Raw genomic sequence first — 20,316 nt, forward strand, 5'->3', positions numbered from 1 at the left:
GAACTAAGAGATACAGCCTAGAATTGAGAATAGGATGAAGTACTCCTTCTCTAACCAGACTGCCACAGGATCAAGACTTTTTGCCAAAAATTTAATTGCCTGCCTGAAAAAACTCAAACTGTTACCCTTTAAATATAATAATATAATTCAGATCCTTTGTAATGTACAAACCCCAAATGTTCAGTATACAAACCCTTAGGTTTAAGTAATCCACCATCTTGACCTCCCAAAGTGCTGGGATTACAGGCATAAGCCACCACACCGGGTTTAATAAATGTTGAAGCTTAATTAAAAAAAAATTTACATGCCAGTCTAGAAGTTAGAAAGCTCACAAACTAGCTTATGAGTACACAAAAGTGAAAGCAAGAGGTCAGGCAGCTAGTTAGTTATTACAACAGCTCAATGTAAAAGAGTACATGCCAGTAATATCAACACTTTGGGAGGCCAAGGTGGGAGGATTGCTTGAGGGTAGGAGTTTGAGACCAACCTGGGAAACATGGCAAAATTCTGTCTCTACAAAAAAAAATAAAAAATAAAAAAATAAAAAAAATTGGCTAAGTATGGTATTATGCACCAGCTACTCTGGAGGCTGAGGTGAGAGAATAGTTTCGCCTAAGGTTGAGCAGAGGTTCAGCAGAGGTTGTAATGAGCCGAGATTGCAAGACTCTGTCTCAAAAACAAAAAGTACAGTGTATAGTGGTTTGGACCAGGGCGATGGCAGTGGATGTGGAGAAAAGTGGATGGATGTGCAATATATATATTTTGCAGTTCGAACCTATATGATTGCTACAGGTTTTTAAAGGGGGGTGAGACTGAAGAGAATGTCAAGGATAACAAAATAAACTAAATTCCTTGAGTGCCTACTGTTTCATCGCTGTTCGTATTTAATTCTCACAACAAATCTGAGTAGGTACAACTTGCACCCGTATCTTACAGGCCATCCATTTCTCCAGCCTTGGGACTGGGAGTACAGGCGGTGGTTCTTGGGACCCAGTTTATGTCCAAAAGGAGCCGGGTCTGGGATTCCAAGAGGTGCGGGTCGGGAGGCGGTAGGGGAAGGAGTCGAGGAGGCGACCGCAGGGGTAGGGCCTGCTCGCGATTGGCTGAACTGCCGAGGAGGGGTAAGCAGATGCCGCGTCGCAGGCTGGTGGGAAGCTGCAGCCGCGCTCAGCCCCTCGGCCATGAACTTCACTGAGACTTGGCCGGGGAGAGAGCGTGCAGAGCCTGGGAGGATGCAGCGCCCACTGTGGCCTGTGAGCTCCGGGGGCCCCCGGCTGCTTGTTTGCTTCCTGCTGCTGAGGGGCTGCAGCGACATTAGTGCCCACTATCAGGAGGAACCCTGGGGGGTGCGGGCAGGGCCAAGAGAGAGATCCTGAAGAGGTGGGGGTCTGAAGATGGCCTCAAGGCTGGGAAACTGGAAGTAAAAGAATGTGTTTACGGGCGCGAGAAGAGAAAAACGCTGCGAGAGTGTCGCGGGAAGAGGCGTAGACTTGAGATAGGCTGGGCAGTGGGTTCAGGGGAAAATTGGGGATTTGGGAGCAGGTCGGAAAGACAAATGGATAGAGAGAGGTAAAACCAGCCTATGCGGCCACAGGAGGAACAAGAAAAGGCAGAAAAGAGATGACCAGGGCTGCGGGTATCGGGGTCTTGGGTCCAAGGAAAAGGCTGGGCCGGGAGATGAGCCAGGGCTTCCTCGTAAGCCCACCAGAGCCTGGTGGCTGTGAGCCGATTTCCAATAAGGGGGTCGCTAGGCTGAGGGAAAGCAGGATAGAGGCGGAATGGGACCATCCTCACCCCGCCCCCTCCGCACCAACCCAGGTAGACCCTGAGCAGACTCCCGGCGCATCAGTAGGAGACCGATTGCGCCGACTCCAGAATTCCTGTGCAGAGCGCGTGGGGGAAGAGAGCGCAAACTCTAGTCTGTTGCCCTCCTCCCTGCCTGATATTTGGGTTTAGAGGCTAGTGAGGCGGATTCGGGAACAACTGTGGGGGGAGGCTTCGTGGCAATGAGAGGATGAGGGCCGTGGGAAAGGACGGCCAAGCCTTGAGGCTATGCCTCGCCCACATTCCGCCTAGCGCCGCTGCCAAGCCAGCATCCCCCACCTCTCAGCACCACGGACAGCGCCAGGCGAGCTCGGGATGCAGGCCGAGTCAGCGCTGGTCACCACTCAGTCCCACCAGTCCTGGGAGCGCTGCCTCAGAGAACTGGCTCCCCTTCCCGAAGCTCTTTCCCTTCTCGTCAGGGTGTTGGAGGTTCCACTCCTTCCTTAAGGAGGCTTTAGGAGAATTCCCTTTTCTAAAGACCTGTCCAGAATGGCTCATGGTAACTACAGTATAGCAAAAAAACAGACTGCCTTCCAGCCCTATCTCATTTATCTGGAAGAAGGAAGGTGTGCATAACATTAGGGGTTCTCTTCCCCAACCCCTGCCCTTCCCCCTATGCACAATTGGGCAAACTGTGGCTTTCAGAAAAAGGATCCAGACCCTCAAACCCTATACAAACCAATACTTTTTCTTTCTAATGATCCCAGTCCCCCTCTCTAATCCTTCCAGGCTTCAATGACTTCCCTAAAATGAAGCTCACCTGTTTCCCCATACCCCACCTACCCACCCGATTACTATTCCCATGTGGTTAGCATTCTGAGCCTCTGCTCACCTGAACTTCTACAGGCTGCTCTTTGCCTATAAGCTTTGTTCTTATCTATAAGTTGATAACAAGAGTGAATGAGGCCCAGGGGCTGAAGAATATGGCAAGTAGTGATGGAGGAAGGGAAAAATTAAAGAAGGAAGACTTGAAGTGGGCAAAGGGGCCTGGTAGGGGAAACAGAGGTCAGGACCAATAGTACAAGGAAGTTGCTTCTCTTCAACTGGGATGTGGAAGGCTTCTGGCCAGGTTCCTTGCTGATACCACTATTTTGCCCTTAGATGGTCAGGACCAAGTAGGAATGGGGCAACTTTGGCCCCTCCAAGGATTTGCCACCCCAGTCTTCCAGCATTTACAAGTTGTGCTCCAGCAGATTATACCCCAAGGTAAGTAAAAGCTGGAGAACAGAGGTTGGGGCCTGGTTAGATATGGGGAGGGGGGATAAGGGGCTATCTGGCCTGAGGACAGGCTTTCTGTTCCCCAAATGTCTCTACTTAAAAGTTTCTTGTCACATTTACCCCCATGGGGATGAGGCAAGAGTGGGGGTAGTATCTGGATGGGTGGACTATTTGCATTTGAACACCCTGGAAAAGCCCCGTAGAGGCTTCTTGGGGAAAAAAACCTGAAAAAGCCCAGCATCCAACTCCTTGGGACTAGTCTCCACCCAACCCTGACACTATATGAGCTTTTCCAAAGCCAGGACTCCTTAAGTTCTCAGCCAGGAAAACACACATACACTTCAACCTCTGAGTAGGAAATTGTATGACACACAGAAGGAAGGAATGAAAGGGAGTAGAGAGTCCATTGGCAACATGCGGCTGATCCTTTTTTAGAGCAGATTTTCATGAACGTTGGGGAGGAGAGAATCAGATAGGAAATCTTCCTTGAGCTCATATTATCACTGCTAATGCCTAATGTGTGCAGAGTGCCTTAGAGCAGTAGTTCTCAAATTGCACCCCTGAACTGTCAGCATCAACATCACCAGGGAACTTGTTAGAAATGTGAATTCATGAACTTCACCCCAGACCTATTGCATCAGAAGCCATAGGAGAGGGGAACAGCAGTTCGTACTTTAACAAGCCTTGCAGGAGATTCTGATGCACATGCTAAGGTTTGATAATCACCACCTTAGCATTTTCTAAGCACTCTACATTCCTAACCTCATTTCATCCTCACAATAATTTGCTGGTTCATTTCATAATGAACCAGCAAAAAGATTGTCATCATAGTCTCAATTTGAATATTATATGCCAGGCACTGTGCTAAGCAAGTTTAATACATCACCTTGTTTAATTCTCTCTGTAAAATGCAGTCTTATACATACTTGAGGGAGAGGTTGCTCTGATCCCTGGAGTGGGTCCAAGCATCCCAGGTGTCAACTCACCCCATCCTTTCATCCTGTAGGTCTTTTCTGGAAGGATGACATCACCCAGGAGGTAATGACCCAAAAGATGGAGCATGTCAGCAGACTGCATCCCCAAAATCCATGCCTGAAGGATGGGAAAGCAGTTTTTCCCACTAAAACCACTGGGGTCAGGTGTGTGAAGCCTGTGGTCATTGTAATCATTCTGGCAGACAGTCAGAACAGGGAAGGAATGTGTGCTAAAACTGCAGGTAGAAGTAGCCAGGAGCACTTTGAGGAGAACAATTCAGAGATCCTGTTTGGAATCAGCACGCAACAATTCACGATCCATTAGTGATATGGGCAAAGGGAGGGGAGGTGGGTGCGGCAAGCCTAGGTCCTATTTGTCATTCCCTGTCTCTTCTAGGAGCAAGCAAGGGGAGAGACTTCGACTCCTATTCCCCATGGCGAGACTCATGCATCTTCTCAAGAATTGTGAATCCCTGACTTTGTATCCAATTGCTTTCCCTCTGGGGCTCTCTCACCCTCTTCTGCCTCCTCCTTGACTCCTGGTTTCCCTTCTTACAGAGCCCCTTGGCCAAGTTGAACAGGGATCAGTGCTTTACCTCCAAAGTGATTTCCAAGGCCCTGAAACAAGAGGTGGCCAACCCCGTTGAGGTGAGGGGCTCACTTTTTCTAGGGAGATTGGCCCTGTTTAAATGAGGGAGGCAAATAGGAAGAAGGGAATGGGCATTGGGGTGAGGGCAGATAAGCTGAAGAAAAGATTTTTCTCTCCCAATCAAAGGTACCCCAACTTTTCTGTATATCTCAGACTACCTATAGGCATTCATATGGGGGTCTGGACATGAAGCAGGCACTGAGAGCCTCTAAGGAAGAAATTAATCTATAAGATCATGCATAGGCATTGAGTTTAAAATAGGCATTGAAACTGCAGGGTTTTCAAAATGAGATAAAAGGTCCTCCTTTTGCCACATATGCCCTCGTATATAGCAAGTGATAGCAACACTCCCTTGATGAATGGGAAGTGCAGCTCAGAGGCCCTCACATTCAGCCTCCCTCTTGCTCTACTTTGTGGCCTGGGCAAGTCACCCAGGCAAGGTACTGAGACATCTCCTTGGGGTCTTTGAACTCTTTCAGAATTCTGAAAACATCCCATCTAGTACTCCCATCCTTCTTTATAGATGAGAAATTGGGGCCCAGGCCATGGGACGTGCTCAAGGCCACACCATGTGTTTGTGGCAGAGCCAAGACTGGATGCAGGTCTCCTGATTTCCAGCTCTTTCCCCTGCACAATCCCTGCCCTTCCTCTCAAGGACTGCAGTATGATTGGGCCATTCCAGACATCAGACTCCTCCACATTGAAAAAAGACTTTTTTTGGTTGGATGCAGTAGCCCACGCTTGTAATCCCAGCACTTTGGGAGGCCGAGGCAGGCAGATCACGAGGTCAGGAGTTTGAGACCAGCCCGTCCACTGTGGTGAACCCCTGTTTCTACTAAAAAATACAAAAATCAGCTGGGCATGGTGGCACATGTCTGTAGTCCCAGCTGCTCGGGAGGCTGAGGAAGGAGAACCACTTGATTGAACCCATGAGGTGAAGGTTGCAGTGAGCTGAGATCACACCACTACACTCCAGCCTGGCAACAGAATAAGACTTTGTCTCAAAAAATAAAAGGAAAAAGAAAAAAGAGGTTTTATCCCCCCCTTTGGACTAAGACCTAAATTATAAGAATGTGGCAGCCAAAGGAAGATGTAAAGGAAGGGCATCATAGGCGGAGAGCATCGCCACTACAGATGCCCTGAGACACCCACACCATGGCATGTCAAGGAATGGAAAGAAAAGTCAGTGGCAGAAGATGAGGGTGGAGAAGTAGGCCCAGGACTGACCACACAGGGGCTCATAGTTCATAGCAAAGGGTTTGGATTTTATTCTAAGTGCAGTGGGAATTTAACTGGGAAATTTTAAGGAAAGGAATGTCACAATGTGATATGATTTTAAAAGGCCACCCTGGTTATGTTGGGGAATGAACTATAAGGGGAACAAGAATAAAAACTGAGAGATCTGTAAGGAGAAGCCCATCCTGGTCCAGGGAGACCGAGGTGGCTTGGATTTGGCTGGTGGCAGTGAAGCAGGGCACCCCCGGCTGGCCACACCCTCCATCTAAAGGCAGCCTGCACCACAGAGGGTTCCAGCTCCTCATGCTCTCCAAGGAAACAGATTCCTACTTCCACAATGTGGCAGCTGGGCTTCCTAAGCCTGGATTGGTTGCTGGGGCAATGTAATCAGAGCTCAGTGACAGATGTGACAGAGACCTACCTGTAGGGGACTGGTTTCCCTGGTGCTCCCAGGAATAATTCAAACAAGGAGCTGCCATTCTTCTCCAGACCTGACCATAAGGACAAACCATGGAGAGACAGGGCTACATGTGAGAGCCAAGGGGCCAGGCTCTCAGTCGGTGAGTTGTCACTGTGCTGAAGGCTTATTTGGATTAGGCTGTTACTATGGTATTGTGGAAGGAGGGCAGATGAGGGAGGAGCCACCGTCTCACATCCTGACTTGTTTCTTCTTGTTTTAGGGCTTCTCTGGGCCATTTCCCACTGCTGGCCACAACCTTGTGGCTGATTGAAACCTCATGTGGAACCTCCCAGCCCCAGCACCCTTCCCATTGCCCTTCAGAGGGGCAGTTCCTGGATGACTCAGATCTGAATCATTAAAGTAGACTCTCATGCAAACACTGCCTGTGAGCTTGTCTTGAGTAAGATGAGTGGGGTTTGAACTTGGCCAGAGCCTCCAAAGGGAGAGAGGTAGGACCAAACATGGGGTGGGGCTGAGGGGAGCACAACTCTTGGCTGATGGAAGGCTGGCTTCTGTCTTGTTTTCCTTCCACTGATAATTCCTGGAGTGGGGAAAGTGAGAGTGAGACCACAGCTGGAATGGCAGCCTCCTCAGCCACATCCCAGCCACACTGTGCGGTCTGGTTACCCATCCTTTCATGTTATGAGGAAGGGGGCTCCATATTGATTTCTTTTACCCTCATGCCAGGCAGGCCTGGCCGCTGCTGTTTTTTTGAGGTTCCCACCTCCATTATAGCCCCTGCCAGGCTCTCCCACCCATCCTGTCCACAGGGACCAGCAGAGCAGTGCTGAGGTCAGAGAGTACACACATCGGACATTCTGATGGTTCTTGCCAGTTTGCTCCTAGTAGCTTAAAATCATAAAAGGGAGTTGGTAATCTCACCGCCCATGCTCAGCCAACAACCAAACACTAGAATGCTCTATTTGCAGAGCTTTATATGTATTGAAGAACTTTCACACATATTGGAGGCTCACAAGTGTAAGCAAATGGGCAGGTATCAAGACTGGGTTTCTTGGCTGGGTGCAGAGGCTCACGCCTATACTCCCAGCACTTGGGGAGGCCAAGGCAGGCAGATTATTTGAGGTCAGGAATTTGAGACCATACTGGCCAACATGGTGAGACTCCATCTCTACTGAAAATACAAAAATCAGGCTGGGCATGGTGGCTCATGCCTGTAATCCCAGCACTTTGGGAGGCAGGCAGATCACCTGAGGTCAGGAGTTTGAGACCAGCTTGGCCAATGTGGTGAAACATCCTCTTTACTAAAAATACAAAAATTCGCTGGGAGTGGTGGTACATGCCTGAGATCTCAACTACTTGGGAGGCTGAGGCAGGAGAATCACTTGAACCCAGGAGGTGAAGGCTGCAGTGAGCTGAGATCGTGCCACTGCACTCCAGCCTGGGCAACAGAGCAAGACTCTCTATCAATCAATGAATCAATATAAAAATACAAAAATTAGCCAGGCATGGTGGCAGGCACCTGTAATCCCAGCATCCCAGCTACTCAGGAGGTTGAGGTAGGAGAATTGCTTGAACCTGAAAGCAGTGTTGCAGTGAGCCAAGATCACACTACTGCACTCCAGCCTGGGCAACAGAGTGAGACTCCATCTCAAAAAATAAAAATAAAAAAATAAAAGACTGGGTTTCTCTAAGGAACTGGAACTTGGCCACACCACATCTTCCCCATTTAAACAACTCGGATAAATTACATGACTAGTTTTAATGATCCAAACTCTCAGTCATGCTGCTGTGGTTGTCCTTTCCCTTCTTGTGTGTTCAAGCATGTAGCTAAAGCTGACATGAGACTAGTTATACTAATTTGTACCTAGTTCTCATTAAATCAATTAACCCCCGCCACTCATCTATCTTTCCTTCTTATGCCTTTCTTTCTTATTCATTTTCAGACATGTATGTAATCATGTGCTTCACTTTGCCTGGCCTTTGAGTATATTTGGTTCCTGCCCTCAAAGACCTTTAAGAGTAGCCAGGGCTGGGTGCGGTGGCTCATGCCTGTAGTCCCAGCACTTTGGGAGGCTGAGGCAGGCAGATCACTTGAGCCCAAGAGTTTGAGACTAGCCTGGGCAACATGGTAAAACCCCATCTCTACAAAAATGCAAAAATTAGCTGGGCGTGTGTAGAGGGGAGATCCCATAAGTGGCTAGGCAGGAGTCAGCAGCCTCAGCCTATTCCCATGTAAATAATGAAGAAAATAACTAGAGATATAACCATAGTAGTTGTTCATAGGTGATCCTAATTCTTTTACTAATGCCTCTCTGGTGGGAAGTGTGAGCCTGGGGCGACATTGTGAAATGAATGGTCCTAAGGCAAGATGCTCTAAGCCGTCTGTCATGCCCACATGAGGGCTGCTGGAGGGCGCCTTGGCTGTGCAGCAGCGCCAGTGCTGGAAAAGTGCCCACTGTTTAGCCAGCTAGGGAAGGAGACGTCCAAAATAGCTGAGAAGTCTCCTTGGAGGAGTTAGGAGGAAACCACTTCTCCAAGATCTTGCGTTGGGCCTGACGCTGTCAGGTAGGCCCACAAACATCCAGGGGCTTAATTGTCTCTATGTGACGCTGTGCTTCAGTGGTCATGTTCCATGTCAATCTCATGATCCACTTCTGCACCTGGTTCCTTTTTTATTGTAAGAATTAATCAGTAAAAGTAACGTAAATCTTAATGTCTTTGTGGCAAGTATGGAAAAAGTGCTGACGCATTATGCCCCTTACCTCATCTCAGCTGTTGGAAATTCCTGAGCCCCTAACTATATGACAAGTGCTGTACTTGACCCTGTCACTGCCACACCCTATTTTACCCTGCTCCCAGTTGCCGACCACCAAGGCCAGCCTTACCTATGCCCTACCTTCCCTGCCCCCAGCTTTTGCACTCAATAAAAGTCAGAGTGTGCGGACGCTTGGGGCCACTGCAGGACACCCGCGCTTTGGTTGGCAGTGGACTCCCAGGTTCAAACTCTCTTTTCTCTATCTCTGTGTCTTGTGTCTTTTATTTCTACAATTTCTCATCTCCACACCAGCAGAGAGGGACTCACAGAACCCTACAGGGCTGGACCCCACAGGCGTGGTGGTGTGTGCACCTGTAGTTCCAGCTGTCTGGGAGCCTGGGGTGGGAGGATCACTTGAGCCCAGGAGGTCGAGGCTGCAGTGAGCCATGATTGTGCCACTCCACTCCAGCCGGGGTGACAGAGTGAGACTGTTTTTAAAAAAAGAAAAAGTCAAGAAAGTAAGCTACATATAACATAGTGTCATTCAGGTATTTACAGGGAGTGAATGCAGTGGACGCCCCACCTCATATCTCCTGGCCTACATCTCCATTTGCCTGCAGCCGCAGGTGGACAGTTCTTGAACATGTCAACCTTCCCACCTCATGCCCTGGGACTCTGCTTCTCATCCTGCAAGCTCTCTGGAATGCCAAGGAACTGCTCACCTGTGCTTTAGGCAGCCCTGAAGCACCAGGGATGTAATGCCCCTAGAGGCAACTCTCAACCAGGTAAGAACCAAATTTACTACAAAAATATCCCAGGTTCCACCAGCCCTTAGTGGGCAATTCTGAGGAATGTTCCATATGATTCTTCAGAGGATCCCAGGTGAGATTTAACCTAGTCACCCACAGTGGTAACTTGTTCAGCAACACACTGAATATTATTGGCTTATCTTCCTTCTTTGACTTACTTTCCCTGTCCCTCATCTGTGATTTCTGGAATCATCTCCCACAGGAACTACCTGCACCCAAATTCTTATTTATTTATGAGACCCAGATCTCACTCTGCCACCCAGGCTGGAGTGCAGTAGTGCAATCACAGCTCACAGCAGCCTCAGTCTCTCGGGATTCTTCCACCTCATTTGATCCTGAGAGACTGAGGCTGCTGTGAACAATTGGAAGAATCCAGTTCTTTCACCTCACTTGAGGCCCATTAGCTGGTACTACAGATGTTCACCACCACGCCTGGCTAATTATTTTGGTTTTTAGTAGAGACAAGGTCTCACTATGTTCCCCAGGCCGATCCCAAACTCCTGAGGTCAAGTGATTCTCCTGCCTTGGCCTCCCAAAGTGCTGGGGTTACCAGCGTGAGCCACCATGCCCAGCCCAAGTTCTTGACTTAGTCTGCTCTTGGGTCCACCAGGACTAAGCCTACTATGTGCCAGACACTTTTCTAGTCCCTGGGGATACAGTTGTGAACGAGCCAGAGTATCCACTGCCATGGATTTGGTTATAGATCATTGACTAACTGCCTGCGTAGAGGGAAGAATCTAAGCAATGTTTCTGGCCCACAGAACGTTCAAGTTCTTGTCTCACCAACCTCTTCAACGCTGTGGTGTTTCCCCCATTCTGCCGTCCTATGTGCACCAGCAATTCAGCTCTATTTCCATTTCCCAAACATGCCCATCTGGTTTATGCTCCTGGGCCCTTGTATCAGCAGTTCCCTCTGCATATAAGTGCCCCATCCCGAGCACATCACCTCATCAATCGTGGTCCATTGATGAAAAATCTAAATTCTCTTCTGTGGTGCATTCCCTGACCCTCCTACCATTGCCCCCACGCCCAGAGCAAAGTTGCAGAGCTTGGAAAGATAAAACCTATGGGGGATATTAAATAATCTGATAATGCTGAGACATGGTGAATGGGTAGGAAAGATAGGAGTTTTTAGAAAGGAAGGCAGGTTGAGTTCCTATCACAGAGGACTGGGTTTTCTGATTTGGGTAGTATCTGATAGGCAATGAAGAGACACTAAATGCTTTTGAGTGAGAGAACAGGGTGAAAGTTGTGTTTAAGCATAGCCTCACGTTTCCATTTAAGGGTGGATTAGAGAGCAGGAGAGAATGGAAACATTTTTGAAAGACTATTGCAATGGTAGGGGTGTTTCACACAGGACCTGAATGGGAGGGAAAGAGGATATGTATAAGAGATATTTTGAAGGATGAGTTTATAAGCCTTGGCAATTGTTGTGGGTTGAATTCTGTTCCCCCCAAAAACATTCTGTGCTGAAGTCCTAATCCCAGTACCTCTGAATGTGACGTTATTTGGAAATACGGCTGTTGCAGACATAGTTGGTTAAGATGAGGTCATTAGGATGGACTCTAATTCCGTGTGATTGGTATCCTTACAAAAAGGGGAAATTGGGCACAGTGGTGAGTGCCTGTGGTCCCAGCTACTCAGAGGGCTGAGGGGAAATAATCGCTTGAGCACAGGAGTTTGAGACCATCCTGGGTAACATAGCGAGACCCGATCTCACAAAAGGCAGGGACAGGATTTGAAGACAGCACAGCTGAAGCAAAGATGATATGAAAAGATAAAAGGAGATGGAAGCCATCTACAAGGCAAGCAGAGAGGTCTGAAACAGATTCTCCCTCATAGCTCTCAGAGGTGATCAACCCTGCCAACAGCTTGGTTTCCGATTTCTAGACTCCAGAGCTGTGAGACTGTACATTTCTGTTATTTAAGCCACCCAGTCTCTGGTACTTTGTTACGGCAGCCCTAGCAAACTAGTACAAATGACTGGGCTTTGTCGAGAGAGACGACTTACCTGAATTTAGAGATGTTGTGACTGCGGGAATAACAGTGCTATTCATGAAATAGGAACACCTGGAGAATTGTCTGGAGAAGGAAAATTGATTTACTTTTAAGAGTTAAAGCTGGGAGCTCATTTAAGGACATCACCACAGCTGTATCTTCCTGTCTGCTTCCCACTTCATTACCTTTTCTTTGAATGTCTGATCATTTTCGTCAACACATGCTGTAATATCTCCTATATTTATTTTTTTCTCAATTTCTGCCTCGGGTAATGACACACTAGGTCATTACCTCAAGCCCTTCGGATGTCTGATCATTTTCATCAACACATGTTATAATATCTCCTATATTTATTTTTTCCTCAATTTCTGCTTCTGGTAATAACACACTAGCTCATTACCTCAAGCTCATACTCCTCAAACTGCTGCAGAAGATGACTTGTCTTTGACTGATTCCTCCCAGAGTCAAAGCGCAAAATAAGTGCTTGTATGGGGGTTGTTTAGTTTGGGAAGATACCACAAGATCAAGAGTGGAAAAAGAGTGAAAGAGGGGGGTTTGGAAAGCTAATTCAAGGGTGCAATAATGAGTTGTAGGCTGCTGGGAATCAGTTCTTCTGGGGACTCTTTAGGCATCAAATACAAGATATACCCTACAATTGCCCTTCAGAAAAAAAACAGTATTTATTTTCTAGTCTCCATCCCCCATTGGATCAAGAGTGGAACTACGGGATGTTAATTTTCTCATGCTGCCAGGTTTTTCATGGATGAGAATGACTGAACAGATTCCCCGGAGTGTCTAATGCTGTCATAGCAGACAGACTCAAACCAAAAACAAGAGATATTCAGTGCAGGTGAGGCAGGAGGTGTCGGATGATGCCTGCATGCTGCTGCTGGCTGCAGCAATGGCTGGAGTTAAACGGTAACTCAGACGAGGCATGGTGGCTCACACTTGCAATCCCAGCAATTTGGCAGGCAGATCACTTGAGGTCAGGAGTTCGAGACCAGCCTAACCAACATGGTGAAATCCCATCTCTACTAAAAATAGAAAAATTAGCCTGGCGTTGTGGCATGCACCTGTAACCCCAGCTACTCAGGAGGCTGAGACTCTGCCTCAAAAAAAAAAAAAAGAATATTCATAATAGCATTATACATAATAATACCAAGCCTGAGACAACCCAAATGTCCATCAGCAGAAAAATAGACACTTTCCTTTTTTTTGAGTTGGAGTCTCACTCTGTCACCCAGGCTGGAATGCAATGGTGCAATCTTGGCCCACTACAACCCACAGCTCTCAGGTTCAAGCAATTCTCCTGCCTTAGCTTCCCTAGTAGCTGAGATTACAGGCATGTGTCATTATACCTGGCTAATTTTTTTTGTAGTTTTAATAGTGTTGGGGTTTCACCATGTTGGCCAAACTGATCTCGAACTCCTGACCTCAGGGGATCCGCCTCCTTCAGCCTCCCAAAGTGCTGGGATTACAGGTGTGAGCCACTGCACCAGCCTTAGATGAATAAAGTTTAGCATATTTGTACAATATTACTACAGCAACAAAGAATAAACTACAACTTTCCAAAGCCATGCAAAAAAGAATATGTATTCTATTACTCCATTTATATAAAGTTTAAAAAAGAGGCAAACTACTTCTGGACCATATTTAGGAGTTTTGAGGCTGAAGTATAATCTCTTCTTGACCCTACTCAGTATTTTTCTACTCAAGAAGGGGTGTCCAGAGGGAACAAACATGACAACACCCTAAGGCCCAGCATGGCCCAGCCAGCACTGCTAGGTAGGTGTACTAGTCTTTGGTAAGGGATAGCCGTTTAATCAATTTGGGCAACTCACTTGACTTGGAAGAAATATGATGCAAATAAGGCCACAGACACATGTGAATTGATATCAGGTAGATTTAATCAATTCAAATTAAAGAAGACTAAACTTGAATTAGTAGCAATGTGGCCTCCTTTTGCAACCATCTAATCCCCAGAACTTTAGAGGTTGGCACTGGGACTCTCTGAAAGAAAAGTCAATTGGATGATGTGTGATAGTTCCCTTGTCCTAGTAGGAGCTCACAGCCTATTTTCCAATTCCTGGGGCTAAAGCAATTCACAGAAATGGAACCCCTTGATTGGGTGGCAATATGGCCTTAAATAGACACAGTGAACCTTCCTCCAAATCTTCCCCTAGAAGGATCTGTAACCATTTACAAGGTCAGTAGCACTGGGGAAAGGTTATACACAATGTTGGAAATAGATGCTCGGTGCCACAAAGAAAAATTAGCACTGAGACAAAGGATCTTTCAGCAATGCAATTTTTACTTCCTGGACTGCAGGAAGGGTATCCTTGCCAGCCGTCTTGCCATGAGAGTGCAATGAGCAAAGGAAAACACACAAATTTATCCCTTACACATTCGAGGTCATCCTTACTGCTGTGTCTGATCTCCGTTGGCTGGAGCCAGACCTCACAATTTAAACCAAAACCTGATTGGCTAGCAACTTAAAACTTTTCTAAACAGGTAAAAGCAATGGAGAGCTGGGACATGCCTGTGAGCATGTCCAGCACAGATATCTTGGTTAAAGTACAAGGATATAGAATGTACTACATGCCTGTAAGCATGGCATGTCTAACAGCTACAGAGGATAGGGCTTAACAAAGTTATTAGCACACTTATTCTTTAACAAGAAAGGAAATTTTAAAAAGGACCTTTTCTACTTCCCACACACAAAAATTCTGGATTACTGGAAACTGGTTCTGAATAGAAGCTAGTCCATGTGTTATAACCGAGTGAGTCGAATGGAAAGCGCCACACTCTAAGTTCGAATTGAGAGTCCTTTATTGCTGGCAACCGAGAGTCAGCTCATGCTCAAAATCTCTCGGCCCTGAGGAAGGGGTTTGATTTCCTTTTATATGTTGCTCAAGGTAAGGGGGCAAAGCAGAATTTTACAGAAGCAGAATAGGCAGGTTAAGGGAGGAGGCTGATAACTAGGAGTCAGGAAGCTCCCATGATTGTTGATTAACTCAGGAGGGTATACACAAGCGGTTCCCATGATTGCTGGTTACCAAGGGCGAGGGGCATTCAGTATTTTCCATACAATCAATCAAGGGGGTATTCACAACAGCAAGTGGGCTTGTCAAGCAGGGTATGGTTACCACAGTTATGTTTCTTTAGCTCTAAGTACAACATGACCCAGCACAGGAACACGACCCAAGTATGCAATCAAAGAAGAAATGGCGGGAGGGGTGAGGCGGAGGTTAAGATGGAATCTGTCTCTCATCAAAATGGAGCCTGTCTGGCTAACACAGGGTAGGTTAGCACACATGAAGATCCAGACCACTGCGGTAACATCAGAGTGAGAACTTAAAGGTGTCACATAATAAATGGAGTTGTGGCCACTGTCTGCGTTACCGTAGTCTAGTGGGATTGAGGATATATCAATCCTTTTGTAATTTCCTCAGACTGAGGAAATAGAGGAAATGCAATGGGAATAGGTATACTTAGTAATTGGCAAAATCTCTGCTTTGGTTCTCTGCTTTTTTTTAACAGCACTTTGAGTTGCTGTTTTAAGATTCTCTAATCTTGTAAAGGGAAGGTTATTTTGCTAGGATATGGTCCAATAGAGGAACCTGGAACAACCTCTCCCCTCAAAAAGCGTGCACCAAAAGCAATTACACATTCCTCGGGGAATTTCATTCCTTTCATCAAAGACTGGAAAGACATAGAGGTAGCCATTCCTATCATTTTCTTATTTAATTTGCCCATTTATCCTGTGAAACAGAAAGCTGGATCTTGAAGAAAAGTTGTAGATTATAATGACCTTTGCAGGTAGCAGCTCTCTTTCCTGGTATTCGACCATTGATCTAGAACCATACTATCCACAATGGCAGCCACTAGCCGTATGTGGCTACTGGGCTCTTAAAACATGGCTGGTCCAAATGAGAGGTATTGTAAGAATAAAATATGCAGTGATTCTTACTTCAAAGACTCAGTATGAAGAGAATGCAAAATATCTCATTAATCTTTTATATTGATTACATATTGAGCTGTTTTTTTTTATATTGGGTTAAATAAGACATAATATTAACATTAGGCTGGTGTGATGGCTCACACCTGTAATCCTAACACTTTGGGAGGCTGAGGTGGGTGGATCACCTGAGGTTGGGAGTTCAAGACCAGCCTGGCCAATATAGTGAAACCCCGTCTCCCCATCTCTACTAAACATACAAAAAATTAGCCAGGCGTGGTGGCGCACACCTGTAATTCCAGCTACATGAGAGACTGAGGCATGAGAATCGCTTGAAACTGGGAGGCAGAGCTTGCAGTGAGCTGAGATCGTACCACTGCCTGGGTGACAGAGATAGACTCTGTCTCTAAATAAATAAATAAAAATAAAATCAATTTCAGGAATGAGGATTGAAAAATTATCTATTCAGTACGATGTTCATTATTAACACTAAAAGCACTAAAAGGGCACAATTGAAGCACAGACTTCACCATGATGCAATATGCGCATGTAAGAAATCTGCACTCATACCCCCTAAATCTATAAAAACAAAAATTTAAAAATGAATTTCACCTGGTTTCTTTGTTTTGTTTTTTAAGACAGAGTCTCGCTCCACCACCAGGCTAGAGTGTAGTGGCACAATCTCGGCTTACTGCAACCTCCGCCTCCCAGGTTCAAGCTGTTCTCCTTCCTCACCCTCCTAAGTAGCTGCGACTACAGGAGTGCATCACCACGCCCCGCTAATTTTTGTATTTTTAGTAGAGACGGGGTTTCATCATGTTGGCCAGGATGGTCTCCATCTCCTGACCCCATGATCCACCCACCTCGGCCTCCCAAAGTGCTGGGATTACAGGCGTGAGCCACCACGCCTGGCCTCCTTTTACTTTTTAAAATGCAGCTACTAGAAAATTTAAAATTGTATCTATAACTACAAATTCTATTTCTACTGGCCAATACTGATTTAGACATTCTTTTCCATTCTTGTTAGGAAAAATAGAAACAGCTGCATTCACAAGGCAGAGACAACAGTATACCCTAAAACCATCTCATTTCAGGGCTGTCAACTCTCCTGTTCTCTGTAAAAATATGATCTGGAAAGGCCTTTTTTACTTTGATATCTGCAATGGGCTGAATGTTTGTATCCCCCCCCTGAAAAATTAATATGTTGAAATCCAACCTTCAATGTATTAGAAGGTGGGGACTTAAAGAGGTAACTAGGTCACGAGAGTATCCCTCATGAATGGGATTCATTCATTCTTGTCCTTGTAAAAGGGATGAGAGCTCTCTTGCCCTCTTTTCTCCATGTGAGAATACAGCAAGAAGTTGGCAGTCTGAAACCCAGGTGAGAGTCCTCGCCAAACTCAACCATGCTGGCACTCTGATCTTGGACTTCCAGCCTCAAGAGCTGTGAGAAATAAATTTCCATTGTGTATAAGCTGTTCAGTCTATTGTAAATTTTTATGGCATCCCAAATGACTAAGACAGTATTACACAGAAAATACCACACTGATCCATTACTCTGGTGACATTGAGCTAATCAGATATGGTAAACAGGATGTAGTAAGTACCCTGGATGCTATGGACATACGCATAGAAGAATCTCAAGAAAAGTTCAGAGTCCCGTCACATTAATGAAGTTCCTGAAGGTCTAGTTTTCTGTGGCATGTTGAGATGCCCTCTTTAAAATGAATCAAATCACTTCATCTTGACATGAAAAAAGAGGCAATACTCTTTGGAAAAGAGTGGGCTTCTTTGGCATTTGAGACAACACACAACCCATGTAAATGTGCTGCTCCAACCTATTTACCAGCGATCCATCTGGCTTCTATTGTGGCCTGAAGCAAGAAAACATTCTGCAGCAGTCTTGGCTTGCAAGGCGAGCAGTTCTTTTGCTTGGTTATTATGACTCAGTGATCCCAGTGGCATTGGAAGTGTCTGTGGCAGACTGAGATGTCATATGAATACCCTAGCAACCCCGGTGGAATAAAGCCATGACCTTTTATACATCAACTATTCTGTGTTTGAAAAGCAGCTCCTAGTTTTCTACCAGGCCTCTGGTTTAGACTGAATATCTGGCCGTGGAACAACAAGTAATTATGAACTGGGTATTACCTGACACACTAAATCATAAAATCAGAGGTTCGTCACAGCTTAAGCTAGATGTTCCCCATTTCCCATCCATATTCATGCTCCATCTTTTTTCACCCTACTCTCTGACCCCAGGTTGATGCCTGTGGACTGCGCCAACCACAGGTTCTTGCTTACTGGCTTCTGGTTGAATTCAGCCAATAGTAGGTATTGGCAGGAGATCAGAGACCAAAATGAGAAAGAAGTCAAGGTACATATTTTCCTGGCTCCTTCCAAGACCCCCTGTGAGTTGACAAAGGTTTATATTCCTTTGTCTGTCCATACCTTTATAAATAGTTCCCTCATTATATGCTTCTCATTTACTCTGATTGAGTGGGCCGTCTGTTTTTGGCCAAGTTCAAGATTGACACTTGGGTTTAACAGAAGATTTTACGCAACTGAAGAGAAAACTAGCAAACTGGAATACAGTTTAAAAGAAAATATCTAGAATGTCTATGGAGAGACAAAAGAATGGACAATGCAAAAGATAAGGTAGAACCATAGAGGAGACTATGAGTAAGTCTAACACATATTTACTTGGATAGCCATTATCACCCCCAGAACCTAGATTGTTGTCTCTAAAATTAGTCTTTATAATAGCTAACAAGTGTCTTTGGAGAAATGGCTGCTTCCATGTCTGGGACAGGAAATAAAAAAAGGTAAACCTAGTACATCTTGGAGTGGCAGAAAATAAGGAAGATTTCAATAATTAATGAGATGTTTCAAAAGGACATCTGAGGCAATACAAGGACAATTAAAAGAGCTTTCACTGGTTTAATCTGGGACAATTTCAATATCAAAAGGAATAATTACTGTGATTGATACACATGGAATATATTAAAATCCATACTTCCATAGTAATACTCAAAAAAACAAAAATCCTTTAAAAATGTATCTGCCAACTGGACACAGTGGCTTGCCTCTGTAATCCCAGCACTTTAAGAGGCCAAGGCAGGAGGATTGCTTGAGACCAGGAGTTCAAGACCAGCCTGGGCAATGTAGTGATACCCCTGTCTCTGTTGTTTTGAATTCTTTTTTTTTTTTTTTGAAACAGAATCTCACTCTGTCCCAGAGGCTGAAGTGCAGTGGTGCAATCATTGCTCACTGAAGCCTTGACCTCCCTGGGCTCAAGTCATCCTTCTATCTCAGCCTCCTGAGTAGCTGGGACTATAGGTATGTGCCACCACACCCAACTAATTTTTGTATTTTTTATAGAGACAAGGTTTCATCATGTTGCCTAGGCTGGTCTCGATCTCCTGGGCTCAAGTGATTCTTCTGCCTCAGCCTCCCAAAGTGCTGGAATTATAGGCATGAGCCATTGTGCCTAGCCTCTACAAAAAAATAATAATAATAATTAGCCAAGCATGGTGGCTCATAGTGGTAGCTACTCAGGAGGCTGGGGCAGAAGGATTGCTTGAGCCCAGGAGTTCAAAGCCGCAGTGAACTATGATCTTGCCACTGTACTCCAGCCTGGGTGACAAAGTGAGACCCTGACTCCAAATAAATAAATAAATGTTTAAAAATGTATTAGTCACTGTTAGAGGTAACTACACTACACCAACTTATTATTTTGCAAATGGGTAAAGAAAAAAAACTAAGAACGTATGCTACCTTTCCGGTTGGAATTGTATTTTAGTGTAAACTAAATCCAGGTGATGAGAGAAAGCCCTTCTCTACAAAATAAAATACGCTGATAAACGTAAATGGAATGAAAGAATTATAAAAATAACCATTGTGCAACCTCTAATGAAATCATTTAGTCAAGGATTGATCACCAATGAAGAGTAAAACCATTAGGTGAAAAGTTGATGAGGAACTAGATAATCTCACAGAGCCAAAGTATCATCCAAAGATTACATGCTGGTCACATTAGAAAAACACACCTTTATATACAGAGATCTGGCTGTCTCTACCTTAAACCAGTGATCAATTTTAACATCACTAATGGAACAGTCAGACATCATGTACTTCCTGAAATGATGCAATGAGAGACACTTTGTTTTAAAAATGCTTTAATTTGACCCAATCAAGACTTCATATATAACTTCTCGTTTATAGGAAATACAGGTGATATACAGGTTTTACACTGGAGAAATACAACATGAAGAAACAATCAGATAAACCCAGAAGAAGGGCTCTAAAGAAAAATTGACCTGGTCTCTCAACATGACAATGTCAAAATGGGTGACAGGAGACAGGAGACGGTGTCTATGCCAATTTACAGAGAATTAAGAAACATAACAAAGGCAGTGGTTGTCCTTAACTGACTGCTATTTTAAAGAAAACACCTGGAAAGAAAAGGCATTTT

The 20,316-nt window shown here is 45.4% G+C and overlaps 1 protein-coding gene across 2 annotated transcripts; it reads left to right on the plus strand.

Moving 5' to 3' along the window:
* Positions 1-1,375: 1,375 nt before the first annotated feature.
* RESP18 (regulated endocrine specific protein 18) lies at positions 1,376-5,121 on the plus strand. Of its 2 annotated transcripts, XM_032278091.1 has the most exons (6): positions 1,376-1,569; positions 2,926-3,030; positions 4,049-4,181; positions 4,414-4,453; positions 4,575-4,664; positions 4,998-5,121. In XM_032278091.1, the coding sequence occupies exons 2-6, from the start codon at positions 2,946-2,948 to the stop codon at positions 5,019-5,021; spliced, it is 372 nt and encodes a 123-aa protein (XP_032133982.1). In that variant the 5' UTR covers positions 1,376-1,569; positions 2,926-2,945; the 3' UTR covers positions 5,022-5,121. The 2 variants fall into 2 exon arrangements, with proteins under 2 accessions (XP_032133982.1, XP_032133981.1); XM_032278090.1 differs by having other exon boundaries at positions 4,575-5,121.
* The last annotated feature ends 15,195 nt before the right edge of the window (positions 5,122-20,316 follow it).

The sequence above is a fragment of the Sapajus apella genome, unplaced genomic scaffold, assembly GCF_009761245.1.
Source record: "Sapajus apella isolate SASKATOON/1434 unplaced genomic scaffold, GSC_monkey_1.0 scaffold10, whole genome shotgun sequence".
In the NCBI taxonomy this organism is placed as follows: domain Eukaryota; kingdom Metazoa; phylum Chordata; class Mammalia; order Primates; family Cebidae; genus Sapajus; species Sapajus apella.